General features: G+C 39.1%; 2 protein-coding genes across 3 annotated transcripts; one reads left to right on the plus strand and one right to left on the minus strand.

Moving 5' to 3' along the window:
- Nucleotides 1–254: 254 nt before the first annotated feature.
- On the plus strand, nt 255–1,017 carry LOC131624704 (ethylene-responsive transcription factor ERF109-like). Its single transcript, XM_058895627.1, has one exon. The coding sequence runs from the start codon at nt 332–334 to the stop codon at nt 926–928; it is 597 nt and encodes a 198-aa protein (XP_058751610.1). The 5' UTR covers nt 255–331; the 3' UTR covers nt 929–1,017.
- A 593-nt stretch (nt 1,018–1,610) lies between these two features.
- Nucleotides 1,611–10,956, minus strand: LOC131624703 (uncharacterized). 2 transcript variants are annotated; one of them, XM_058895626.1, is made up of 7 exons: nt 5,629–10,956; nt 5,314–5,543; nt 5,128–5,239; nt 4,048–4,246; nt 3,564–3,905; nt 2,750–3,471; nt 1,611–2,520 (listed from the first exon to the last, which is right to left on the minus strand). In XM_058895626.1, exons 1-7 carry the CDS (start codon nt 10,534–10,536, stop codon nt 1,858–1,860), a joined length of 7,176 nt encoding a protein of 2,391 aa, XP_058751609.1. In that variant the 5' UTR covers nt 10,537–10,956; the 3' UTR covers nt 1,611–1,857. The 2 variants fall into 2 exon arrangements, with proteins under 2 accessions (XP_058751609.1, XP_058751608.1); XM_058895625.1 differs by having other exon boundaries at nt 2,750–3,474.
- Between the last annotated feature and the right edge of the window lie 2,767 nt (nt 10,957–13,723).

Below are 13,723 nucleotides of genomic sequence, written 5' to 3' on the forward strand. Positions count from 1 at the left end.
AGCCAAGTGTAAAGCTCCCATTAAGCCACGTGTCCTATGTTTCCATGCAAAGCAGCAAACTCTCCCCACAGCCCCACGTAGCTTACAATGCTCCCTCCATTCCAAACGTTCGGGGTTATAAACTCCCTCCACGTGCTAACCATCCCATTCATCACAGAGTATCACAAACAATCCTTCACAAAACACCAACCCTCCATGTTACAAGACCCATACCATACCACATTAAAGAAAACAAAAAATGAAACAACATAAGACCTTAAACTATCGAACAACATTCGCATTTTTCTCACTCACTCTCACTCCAATGTGAAGTGAGTGAGAAGAGTATACAATGGCTAATGTTCCCATTTCAGGTGATAACAATGTTGGAACAGCATTATTACCAGATAAGGAACAAGAAAACTCTATCATAGTATCCACTCTCGTTCATGTTCTCTCCTCGTCAAATAACGTTGCTGTTCCTAACCACCAAATGAAACGGGAATCAGAATCAGCCACGTCATCGTCTGCAAGTGGGTCCCACCAGAACCAGTATGATCCTTACACGTGTAGTGCATGTAAAATCAACGGCTGTCTCGGTTGCAAGCTCTTCATTGAGAAAGAGAAAGAGGAGAAGAGAAAAAAGTACAGGGGAGTGAGGCAGAGAGCATGGGGAAAATGGGTGGCTGAGATACGAGATCCAAAAAGGGCCACTCGTGTTTGGCTTGGTACTTTTCCTACGGCGGAGAATGCTGCAAGAGCTTATGATCAAGCTGCTATAAAGTTTCATGGTGCTAGAGCTAAACTCAATTTTGAATCCTCAGATTGTACTGTTATTGATGAAAAGATGCAAAGTGCGAAAATGAAGGAACATGTTGGTGAGATTGCAGAGATGAATCAAACAAAAACTACTATCTTATCATTCGGGTCAACAAGCCAAGTAGACTAGAGCATGTAAGATGAGAAAAATAAACAGCAACTTTGTTGCTATGAAGTTCATTTTGAATAGATAATAAGCCACAGGTGTTACTTTGTATGCGTGAATTTTGCTGCTACTTCAAAAAGTTAAGTGTGACACTTCATCATTCATCTCTTCAAAAGTTACTTAGTACATGTTTTGTTTTCTAAATTTTACAAATTTAATTGAACATTTATATTGAATATTTTAAAACAAATCAATCAGAGAGGTGTAAAAATTTCAATAGTTTGTTTTGATGTTATAATGGAAGGAACCGAACTGTTATTTCCCTTCTACAAGATTATATATTTACCCATCTTCAAGATGTACTGTTTCGGACTAATTATTTCTCCTCTGTAAGCAATACCCTTGAGGTAAAAAGAACTAATTAACCAAGAATTGTGTCAAAACAAAAGAGAGAAGGTTCGTGGCAGAGAGGTTGAGCAACAAGGGTCCAAGAAATTCAGGTTCCAAAAAAATTTTGGCTGGCGAAATTCATCACAAAACCAACATGATCTGAGTACAAAACTAGAAAAGAAAACTAGCAATTGCCAAAACTGATACTTATAATAATGTTAAAAATATATAAAGACATCACTAATTAATGATTCCCATACCCAAAACCCAATAAATAACTATGTTTTTTTCCTGTCAAAACAAAACCAAAAGAAGATTGTCCAAGCTTGATTGCTATTGCAAAATGACATAGTGACAACAATGACAGTGCTATCAAACCCTTCCACGGCCTTTATCAAGAAGACCGGTATATAATCAGTTGTAGCCAGCAAAAATCTCAATCTAACACTCAACCTGCCCTAACCAAAAGCTAATCAAAATTTTATTTCCGCCGGACCAATAATTAACAACAAAGATTTCCATTTTTTTCCCTTAAAATCCAGCAGTTATTGGCTGTGCACGACTTATGACACTGTAGATGACCCACTAATAGTCTGCTTTGCCACATAAATTTGTTTGACCTTTGCCGAGGAAAAGTTCTTATCCCCACCCAAAGATTGGTTTCTTCCATGGTATCTACGATGGGACCATTCACCGCCAGAACTATTTCTCTGAGAAACACCACCTCCTCTCTGATAATTACTGTGTCCCGAGGAATGATCATAATGCTGCTGCTGGGAAGAAACATTGATTTGTTGCGAGGGCTGAGTCCTGTACCCAGAACTTGCATTCTGGTTATTACTTTTGCTGCTATTTCCATTCTGAACATCAACTTTGGCAGCAGCATTTGTACTGGTTTTCTCAGATGGGGTCTTATTAATAATACCCTTGGACAAAGTCTTAGAAGAAGTGGAATTTGAAGTTTCCACTAATCCAAGTTCTTCAGGTAATTGGTTGACATTTACATCAGCTGCTCTAGAAAAATTCCTATCACTGTCAGAAGATGTTGAAGTCCGAGAACCAGTAAATCTTTTGACATTTAGTGACTGGTCAACCGAAGGGCCATGGCTCATCTGAGAAGTTTGAACACTTTCTTGTTGATGCAACGGCATTGATGGTGGAATAGATGAAAGTGGTGCATTAGGAACATGTGGCCATCGAGCTTGCACTGACATCTCAGTAGAATGCTGGCATAAAGTTCACACATTTGTTAGCGACTAGTACGCAAATAAAATACAACGTGAACAGGTAAATAAAAATAAAGCAGAAGAAATGAATGACTTTTAGTATCTTCTGGAATAGAAGAAATTAGAAATAACTCATTGACAAATTCCAAGCAAGAACAACTACACTACCCCTGGCACTCCAATATGTACGACAATCATCCCCAAGAGGCCAAGACAGGTAAATCTTTACCTGAAAAGGAGAAACATCATACATAGCCACTGGAGATGCCATTGGCAAAAGTGGTGAACCAGGAGCAAGATGTTGAATTTGAGAAGGCATGCTAGCAGGATTCCTCTGAGATGTCATATTCATATTGTTCATATCCCCTTCACTAGTCCCTGCTGCAGAAGTTGTAGGGATGTGCTTCCAGTCAGGCTGCTTTCCAGAGGGGATATAAGTCGTGCCCATGAAACTCAAGCCAACTTGACCAAATTGTCCAACAGGTGCAAAATGGTTATAAACAACCATGTGTGGAGGCCCTTGGACTCCTGGAATGCCTCCAGGCGGAGCAATAAAAGGTCCAGTAAATCCTGTTGGAGGACCATAAAAGGATTCCACGCCAGAATGACCCTGTTGCCAGCTCCCAATTGGCCTTGATGTTGGTGCGGTAGTTTTTTGAGGTTGCGACTGTGTTGTAGATGCAGACTCATCATGTGGTCCAAAAGCAAACACAGGACCACCCATCATAGGATTCATTTCATAGAAAGGAAAATGAGAAGGTGGGCCAGAAGGAAAATGAGGAGGGACAGCAGGAAAATGTGAGATCATCTGGCCTGATGAATTCTGAGAATTTGGTAAAGCAGGCCACAAGGAAATTGGTGGTGTCTCAACAGATAAATCAGCAGGAAGAGATACACTGAGAGGTTCCTCAGATCTAGATTGGCTAGCAGATTGTTGCTCACGACCTACTCCTGCTAGAGTAATTAATATTATTAGATATATGCCAGAAGAAACAAAAAAAAAAAACTAAACTTAAGTCTTATAATGAGGGAAAAAGAATCACCTGCTACTACCCTATCAATATCTTCAGCTACAAAACTTTTAGCATCTGAAACTGAGACAGAACTAGTACCCAACCTATTTCCAACAGTTTCATCACTACCAATGGCAGCAACAGCAACAGCAGAAGCAGCTGCTTCGGCTTCAGCTTCCGCATCACAATCTTCTAAATGGCCGTGAGATTCATTACCATGCTTACCTTTCTCAAAGAAAAGACTGCAATTATTGTCCGATCCAGCAAGGTTGTGGGATATTTGCAAGTCTGATCTAGATGATCGAGGGGGGCCAATACCATGAGACACACCACGACTGCTAGGAGGAAGAACAGTTGGAGATGTCACTGCACCTGAAAACAAAAAGAAATACCATCCATAAGTAGGAAAACTTAACATCCAGAAATATTACTTCAAACTGCAAGAAAGTACTCTTTCAATGTTATTATGACAAAATAAATGACTAAACAAATTCCAATAAACTAATTTTCTCACCAAATTGAATTTTCTCTCCAGCAAGCAAGGAATTTATTGGACTGGCAGCAGATGAGAATGCTTTCTCTTTTGTCAAAACGGGTGGTGCTGGCAAGCTGGTTTCAGTAACAGAAGCTGCCATATTGGCACTAGAAGCCTGTGAATCAAACTGCTGAGGATTCATAGCCTCGTCGAGTTGTGTCTGTGTCAGCGCCATGACCTGTCATGCAATTTTTATATTCTCAACTAAAATTGAACACACAACAAAATATGACATAATAATTCAAGCTTCTCATCCATAGCATTTTATTCATTCATATAAGCAGAATGAGGCATTGATTCAATCCCTTGATAAAAATGCAATTACTTTCATAAATGGATTTAACCATTGTGATTTTTCTACCAGTTTTGCAATGTTTCAATCTCAAAATCATTGGGATTTCATCCTTCATTGAATTTAAAAATTTAAAAAAAAAAAAAAAAACTGGAATAAGTATAAGAAAAAACCCATAGATAATCACCAAAGAGTGACACCCTTTATTTAAACAAAGTTGATAGGCCAGGCTAGATTTTACACTTGCTTTGCACAGTAACAGGGACGCATAGCATGTGTCAAAGAACATGAAGTACGAGAGAAATTTCTAGGAGATTGGTTAGAGTTTGTTTGGTACACAGCAGGATAAGGTTCGACTGTACAAGACATCATTATATAAGGCCTAGTTGTTAAGACGGATAAAAAATTAAGAGAAAATAGGATATGCACGTCAACCAATCACAATCATGCATTCCACCAAATCAAACTGTAATTTTTAAGTTAGTGGTATGACATAGCTGAGTGATGTATTCCTATTGGACAAGAATGTAAAACTATTATACAATGTCGATGCATAACCATTAAACTCAAAAATTTAATAGTATGCAGTGTTTTGTCCAACAACGTAAAATGTAGTTGAAATTGATGGCGGACCATGTCTGAAAGCCAAATTATTATATATGAGGGATTTAATGTAAGCATTGAAGTAAAAAAGCACAAGAGATAATTAGAAATTATGGCATTTTCATTGCCATTGTAATCTTAAAAAGGGAAGTGTGAGTTCAAACCTGCTGGCTAATTTGCACATTGCCCCAAGAGCCCAAAGATGTCTGAACATTTTCATGGACCTTGTTCTTGCTTTCACGACCAGAAACTGATGGGAGGCTTGTATGAAGTGATCTGTAAAATGAAAAATAAGATTGATGTTTCTTGTACAGTTACAGCCATATGAACATTTACAAGACTGCAACTACCTGTTAGCTTGAGATCTTAGATCAGGCTGGGCATCAATTTTCGTAGTAGGCGTGCCTATAGGAGGTAGTGCCTGGGACAGTAAGTTTGAATTATATCCAGATGAGGAATCACTCTTTGTCATCCGGTGCCCATCGGCAGCAGCAGACACTTCTCCGGTAGAAATGGATCCTTTGCTTGAATTGGCCATGGTCACGGTACTTTGTGTGGCGGAACGGGTTTTCCGTGGCAGCTAGTATGAAACAAAAACGCAAATATAAAAGATGAACTATAAAATAAGATTAGGCAGATAGATAGGAACTGAGATGGTTATATACCTTTGCAACACGAGATTTAGCCTTGATTTCTTTCTCTCTTTGCTCCCGCCTATCATTTATCATTTGCCTCTTTGACCTGACCTCTATGAAGTCATCTTCATCACTGGGAGCTTCAATTCCAGGTTGCTCAAACACACGTATAATTCCACTTTGTAATGGAGCATCAACATCTTCCTCAGAACACAAGTTTCTTTTGAGATTACTCTGCCCAGAATGTGAAATGCTCTGAGCCTTAGTTGATTCTTTTCCTTCAACCCTCTCAGCTCTGCTTCCAGAATCCATGCCATGTGAACTTTCTCCCATTGATTCTATTGGCTGTTTTCCCATTTTATTGGTGAAAGACTTCCTAGATCCAGTTCTTCCAGACATGCCAATTCCCCTTCCAGTGGCATTTGACTGATGGTCCAACCCAAAATGATCAGTTGGAAAAGAATTTGTAGGCTGCCTCTTATCCGCACTTTCCCGAACTCGGAACTCGGTGCGTTGTGTATTCCTATTAGGCCTCCTCATAAATCCTCTGGAGTCTGCTCGATTAACCCTGGGAGCTGGACCTGTGCCTGGACCTGGAGCTGATGATTTTGAGCTTGAAGTTTTTACTGTATAGACATATCTCTGTCCTCTACCACCAGATACAGGAAACCGTGCTTTTGACTCCATTAAATCTTTCTCTTCTGAAACTGAATGAAGAAGTGCATCTTTATGAGGCTGAACCTCTGAGTGTTTAGCATTGGATGAAGTGCTGCTGCTCTTTCCAACTACATTTTGGCTCCCACGCTTGTCCAATTGGAAACTAGAAGCAGTCCTTGTGCTATTATTAACATCACGGGGAGGAGCATTAATTTGTCCCTGCTTTATTCCAGCCAAATTTTCTGCATTTTCACTTGGCAGTGAACCATGAGATAAACTTCTTGAATTACCTGGTTGGCCAAGAACAGACTGATGCCTGATATCATTTTTAATAAACGGCTCAGAAGATACTGGACCACTTTGAACTGGCATTTGGCTTCCAGAGTTATGATTAAAAGGGAAACCAGATGGGATATTAGGCTGAACAAACGACATTGATTGAGGACCTAGAGGCATCATCCCTTGTGATACAGGAGATGAATACCTAAGTTGGCCAAATTGAAATAAAGGAGGTTGTGATGGGTGCATGTGATGAGTGAGGGGAGCACCAACCTGCGGATGCAGATGAAGTGGCATCTGTATAGAACCTATTTGTATGGCTGGTACTGGAGAGGGTATCAATGATGGACCAGAAAAAAGACCAAATTGAAGCTTAATGGGTAACTCAGCTTGACCTGGAGCAGCAGACGTAACAATTTGACCCGAAGATGTGTAGTGTGGGCCAATAATAACTGAAGATGGTGTACTATGATTGGCAGAGAAGCCAATAGAAGCTTCCACATTACCCAAACTATCAGATGCAACATTTGGAGGTTGCTTTTCTGATTCCTGGAATAAAGTAGAAGAACTATTGAGATTTACCTGAGAGGTATCGTCAACATGTTGAAGGACTTTGCCATCATTGTGTGAATTGTCAAAAGGTGCTTCGAGAGTGATGTCAGAAGCCTGCTGTATCCTTTCAAACTCCTCATTTGGCATCCCAACCTGAACACCCTCATCAAACCCTAATACAAGGTTATCCATCAAGTGTGGCAATTCTTTTTCTTGCAAATGCATATTTTCAAAATTCTGGTGGAGGCCAGCATTATCATCTCCTTCATGCACTTCCTCTTCTTCCCGGTAATCTCCATCTTCATCATATTCTTCTTGTTCCTGGAGCTGCTCGTTATTCTCAGTAGCCCATTCATCATCATCGCCACTAGAGACAGCACATGAAGTAACTACGTTCTCTTTACCATCTGCCGCAGGTGTTGCAATGGATTCATTATCTGGAACTGATACAGGGCCGTTTTTGTTTTCTTCAGAAGCCACTATTGCAGAAGAGTCTCCAGAGTCATCTAGATCATCGTGAGAAAGATGTGTTGGTGAACTGGGGGGGCTTGAAACAGAGAGTGAAGATTGAGAATCACACCTAGGTGTGGCCTCCACTTTATGGTCCTCATTCTCAGCAACCTCTTGGAGGGGTTTGACTATTTCAGGTTGCCCATGATTCCCATTGTCATAACCAGTTGGCATTGTAGAGTCACTCCTCGTTGTCTGATTATACGGTATCTCACTTTCTAGGAATGCAGAAGGAGCGTTGTGTTCATTTCCACTCCTGTAAGTTCTGTGAACTGAAGCAAGCGGAGGGGGGAGAACACGCGGCTGCCTAACAGAATACCGGGACCTCCCCAAGGCATAAGGTCCATCTGATTCAGAGTTCTGGTAAGGACGGTCAGGGAATGGAGGAAATGCATTGCCACGGGGACGATTCTGTGCCCAACCATCAAATCTTTCAACAAAATTTTCATTAAAATCAGAATGCACATCTGTATTTCTGCCAACATGATCTACATCTGCAGGTTGATTCCACCTTGGGGCTTTAACATGAGCATATTCATCTAAATGAGTCTCTGAAATCCCTCCTTTATAGTATGTCCTTGAAGACATTAATCCAGTACCACCATTATATTCTTTCCTCATAAATGGCTTTCCACCGATAGATGAGTCTCTACGAGGACTGTTGTGACTATTTTCTTGATCCTGTGAATAGAATGCCGGGCTACTCCAGCTCTCATATCCATCTCTTCTCCATGAATTAACTGGTTTGCCTCTATCAACGAAGGTGGAAGACAAATCTCTAGGAAAATGAGACCTAGAACCCATCTCCAGTGGTCTATTCACACTTGATGAATCAGAAGATGCCGAAGTTAATATCCTGTCCACCATTCTTTCACTATCCTCCCAATCACCTACATCCGTAGCCCTGGATGCATCTCTTTCATTCACATTTCCAGGCATTTTCTCGTCCACAATAACTGGAGCATTATGGTAACCTTTGGCTGCTTCAGCCTGCCGCCTAGCAATCTTTTGCTCCAGTTCTAAAAGCTTTTGTTTAGCAGCTTGTTTCCTCCTCTCCTCTTCTAACTGCAATCTTTGTTTCTCTTCTTCCCTTGCTAGTCTCTGCTCTTCAGCCTTCTGCAAAGCTTCAATCCTATCTTGTTCTGCCCTCCATGCTGCCTCTCTTGCTTCTTCCTCCAACCTTCTTTGCCTATCTTCCTGTTCTCTAGCAAGTCTTATTCTTTCCTCCTCTTCTCTGCGAGCAAACTCCACTGCCCTTTCTTGCTCTTCAATGATTCTCTGCCGCTCTTGTTCTTGCAGTCTCTGAACCCTTTCAAGCTCAGCCTCAAAAGATTCTCTAGCAGGATCATGGAAATCAGTTTGTTTGAGTACATCCTTCTTCTTCTTCACCACCCCGACAAGACCTGTTGAAAAAATATCCTTCCCATCAAAAGCAGAAGCTCCAAAATCTTCCCCATAAGTCTTTTCATTCTTTGGTAAATTACGTTTTTCTCTGCCAAAATTAAGCAAAGGATCATTAACAGAAAGCCCTTTACCACCCAAAGAAAATGAAGACTTCGACACCGAGCTCTGAGAAGAATCAACTCTATTCCTATTATATTGATCAGCACCAACATGCCGATGATCACGCATCCCATTTCGTTCACCATAAGATTGTGCCATATTATTCCAAGGTTGTTTCACACCTTGACCATACCCTGCATCCCTCCTTCCAGAATCATCATGAACAACCTCTCTAAAAGGGGACGAATTATACTTATTATCCTTCCCTGCATCTTTATTTCCACTGGAAGGCCTTGCATTCCCACCAACACCATTCTTATCATTCCCAGCAGCATCTTTCACACCAAACCCATCTTTCGAAATAGTTGAACTCCTCCATGATGAGGAACTAGAGGAATTCCCTTCCCTTCCTGGCATTCTATCATAAGGGTCCATCTTAGGAACTTCACTAGAAGAAACCTTACCAGCTTCATTGCCCCGCAGCTGTCCCCTCTTATCAAAACCAGTACCATACTTTTGTGGCACAATGCCAATCCGAGGCATATCAAAATCCCAAAAAGCATCACTTTTTGAGAAACCATGATCCCTTCCCTCTCTACTCCGCTCAGTGAAACCATGACCAGTATCACGCTCATCATCAGCCCAATCAAATCTAGGGTTCAACCTTACCAGAGGCAAAGGACCTGGAAAAAACTCATCCTGACTCATCCCACCTCTGTTTTGATTCGGCCCTCGGGAGCCAATAAAACCTCTATTCTCGCGACCATTCTCAACTGGAAAATTCCCAGTGCCATGAACATTGTATCGGGCGTTCACATTAACATGCGAAAAAGCATTAGCACTACCATTAGCATCTGCGTCCACGTCCTTACGCTTCTGCTCAACAGATACATTCTCATTAGCATAATTCTTAGGCTTTTGATTCAAATTCTCTTGGATCTTCTGATTCTGGCTAGGCCCAGGTGCAGGAGGCACCAACGTGGCACGTAAAGAAGGAAAATCCTCTCCTCTCAACACCGCTGAGGAAACAGACGGAGGAGCAACTGGTCCAACCGCCTTGGCAACAGACCGCGGCACATCCTCCTGAAAAATCTGCTCTTTCTCTTGCAAAACAACAGCAGCAGGCTTCGTCCAACCCATACCTGAAGAAGAAGGTCTCGAACCGTTTCCTGAACCAGCTCCCCCGGCTTGACCTCCTCCCGATCCAAGAGAATCAAACCGTTCATGTTCCTTCCGCAATGAAGGAAGGTTCAAGGGGGGTGGAACAGAAAGCTTCGCCCCCACCTTCTGCGAGCTTCGAGGCCTCGAAAGGAGCGCCATGCCCCCACCCGTACCAGCGGGCCGTGCCGCCGTTCGGGTGGATCCAATAGCGGCGGAGTTTTGTCCATACGACTTGTTGAGATTCACAGACACATACTTGGTGCCGGAATTTGCCATCGCAGTCGCACCGCAAGTGTGAATCGCCAAAGCATGAAAACCCTAACCCTTATTATTACTTCTCCTCGTGATCTGATTTGTGGATGATCGAATCAAAAAAGGCTAACCCTATCTCCAACAATGATGACCGAAATCAATGCTTCAAATTTGACCGATCGAGGTTCGATCGATCGATCGATCTCTGTTTGTTTTTTTGAACAATTAGGGTTAGTGTGATGTGAATTAGGGTTTGAATTGAAAGGGGGAGTAGGTTAAGAGAGTAACCTCCGGGGGCGTAAAATAGAGCGCAGCGGTGGTTACGAGCGCGGCGAATGGGAGAAGCCCTACTCTCTAATTTGTAGAAGCGGGGTAAGAGGGAGAAAAAGAGAGAAAATAGGAAAATGAAGTTTACAATGAACGAGCTCAACGAGTAGACCAAACTAACTTTTCTGTCTTCGTGTTTTGAACCCTAATTTTTTAGATATTTATGTTTTTGCCACATTGTCCTTTCCACGTGATATATAATCAACGTCACTTTACTATGTGCTATTATATGTATATACTATATACTAATATAGTAATTATAAGTATTTAAATAATAAAAATAATTCGAATATATGCTAAAAGATGCCTTTCTATCTTAAATTCAGTACTAAGCAAGCAATATTATTACAAAATTATAAATATTTCATTTTTTTATAATTATCTTTAAAAATAATCCATAAATGACTATGATGTGTTCTCTAATAATATATTATTATTGTCATTGATAAAAAAAATCTATTTTGCTTTTTGAGAAGAAAACAATGAATTTCAACTAAATTTTAAAAGAAATTGAAAACAATGAATTGGAATGATTTAATTTCTACTTTAACTGCTTTTTCTTTGAATAAGAAATAAAATATAATTAAAATAAATTAATTAATAATTTGAATATATATATATATAGTGATTTAATTTCTACTTTAACTGCTTTTTCTTTGAATAAGAAATAAAATATAATTAAAATAAATAAATTAATAATTTGAATATATATATATATATATATAAAAAGGTTCTAGAGAAAAAATTTATATAATAAGAAAAATTATAATTACAATAAAAAATAATCAAATATTGAAAATAAATAAAATATATTTTAGACCAAAAATCCATTTAATTTAAATAAAATAAAATAATTTGAATTAAATTATATTCTAAATTATATTTTTTTTCTCTTTTTATGACATACTTACGAAATTAGTTCCTCGTTTGTTTTTAAATAGTAATTTTCATTAGGATGTCAATTTGCATCTGTTAATGGAAATCCATGTGAGAATTATCTATTTGGAGCATCGACAAGGATAGAGGGAAAAGTTCTCCTGGTGAGACTTTGGGGCGGGGATTAGGAAAGTACACTCCGCCCTGTGGATTCCCCGACTCCAACCATATTATTTAACTTTCATATTTTATATATTATATAATTATAAAAGTTTACATATTAATGTATTAGAAAATGAAGAGTCATTAGTGTAACATTTTATTTTTATGTGTTATTAGGGGTGGCAAAGCGGGCGGTCCGCCCTATTTAGACTCGCCCCGTTTAAGCCCGTCCAAAAATGAGGCAGGGCTGAACGGGCTAACTTAAATGTCCGAGCTCAAAAGTCAAGTCTGCCCCGTTTACTTACAAGTTGATGGGTCGACCCGTCTATTTTTATTTTTTTTCATTTTATAATTTTATTTACTACATAGTTTACAATTTTTTTTATTATTACCAAAGAGGTCGATAAAAGATTTTTTTAACAACGCACAATAGAACTTCAACATGTCTTAAAGATCAATCGCAACAAAAAAAATAAAATAAACTCAAGCACGAAAAGGTATCAAAATAAATAAATAATACATATCATCTTAATCTAATTTAAAAACTAACTATTAAAAGAACTCAATTAAGAATTTACACAAGACAAATAGTAATAACAATTATATTGCATAATACATCACAATAAATAAAATAATAATGCATAAAATATCAGCACCTGGCTTTCTCGTTGTTTACATCATATAGACTGTTATATTAACTTGATTTCTTAATAGTTAAATCCTAAATTTGTCACACGTTTACACTAATCAAATCCTTCATTTTCTTAAAATCAACATCTATTTCTAAGGAAAACATGTGAGCTGATGTATTAATTAAGAACATAATAATTACGCATGTCATACAATTGTTCTTTTATTTCAAGTTTTTTCAATCAACATATGTATTAGAAAGTTATAGAAAGAACGTTACAATTATAATTCAATTTGTATGTATAATAATTTAGAATACAATTCAATCAACATAATCTTAAGAGAAATATGTTGTTTTTATAGTTAAAGTTGTTTTAATTCTAAATAAAAAATAAAAAGATTTAACAAAAAGCCCGCAGGCAAAACCCGTCATGTAACGCGTCAGACTGCTTTCAGGATGATCGACTGACACCACAAACCAACACTGGTCTTTTCAACATGCTTTGACCTCACTCGCACGCTTTTCGGGAAACTTCCCAAAAGGTCACTCATCCCATAATTGCTCTAAGTCAAGCACGCTTAACTATGGAGTTCTTATGGAACGGACTACCGAAAAGAATATGCATCTTGTTGGTATAGGTAGTACCCATCAATTCTTATAAGCTTTGCTTCAACCATGCAGTCCCAAACCTGCACGGCCTAAGGATCCCTCTCATTCCGATGTGGCGTCCACCATTTCCCTCTTCGGTCTCAGGTGTTCCATGCGGTGCAGCCACCCCTCGCCTTTTTCGGACTCGGGTGCTACATCGCCGCCGTAATTAAGATTAGAGCCACCATTCAAGATCACTAGTCTATCAACTGCATCCATTTCTGGTTTCCAAACACAACAATAATATCGTCTATGTGAAATGACTTCCAATTCCTACAATTTCCTCAATTTTAGACCCAGTTTCTGACTTACCAATTTGTTACCTCCTTAGGTTACCAAATTGGAAACACATTCAACCTTCAATTTCAATAATTTTTATGTATACACGTTCACTTTTCAATTTCATCGTTCATATCTCCCTCAGATCTTAGGATAAAAAATGCTCAAAAGTAAACATGGAGATTTATCTTGTCTATTTGATTAATCATTATTTCCGCTTTAATTCCTCTCCATCAAGATCTCCAATTTCCTCAAAAACTCCACAGTATAGCAAAAGGAAGAATCTAA

Source organism: Vicia villosa, unplaced genomic scaffold, assembly GCF_029867415.1.
Source record: "Vicia villosa cultivar HV-30 ecotype Madison, WI unplaced genomic scaffold, Vvil1.0 ctg.000148F_1_1, whole genome shotgun sequence".
Lineage (NCBI taxonomy): Eukaryota > Viridiplantae > Streptophyta > Magnoliopsida > Fabales > Fabaceae > Vicia > Vicia villosa.

Bases quoted from the DNA above. Each gene is read 5' to 3' on its own strand.
- LOC131624704 (XM_058895627.1), top strand. From the start codon at position 332: ATGGCTAATGTTCCCATTTCAGGTGATAACAATGTTGGAACAGCATTA.
- LOC131624703 (XM_058895625.1), bottom strand. From the start codon at position 10,536: ATGGCAAATTCCGGCACCAAGTATGTGTCTGTGAATCTCAACAAGTCG. The intron at 5,544-5,628 runs GTATATAACCAT...GTTTCATACTAG, and splicing joins CTAAATCTCGTGTTGCAAAG to CTGCCACGGAAAACCCGTTC. The intron at 3,475-3,563 runs GTGATTCTTTTT...TAATTACTCTAG, and splicing joins TATTGATAGGGTAGTAGCAG to CAGGAGTAGGTCGTGAGCAA.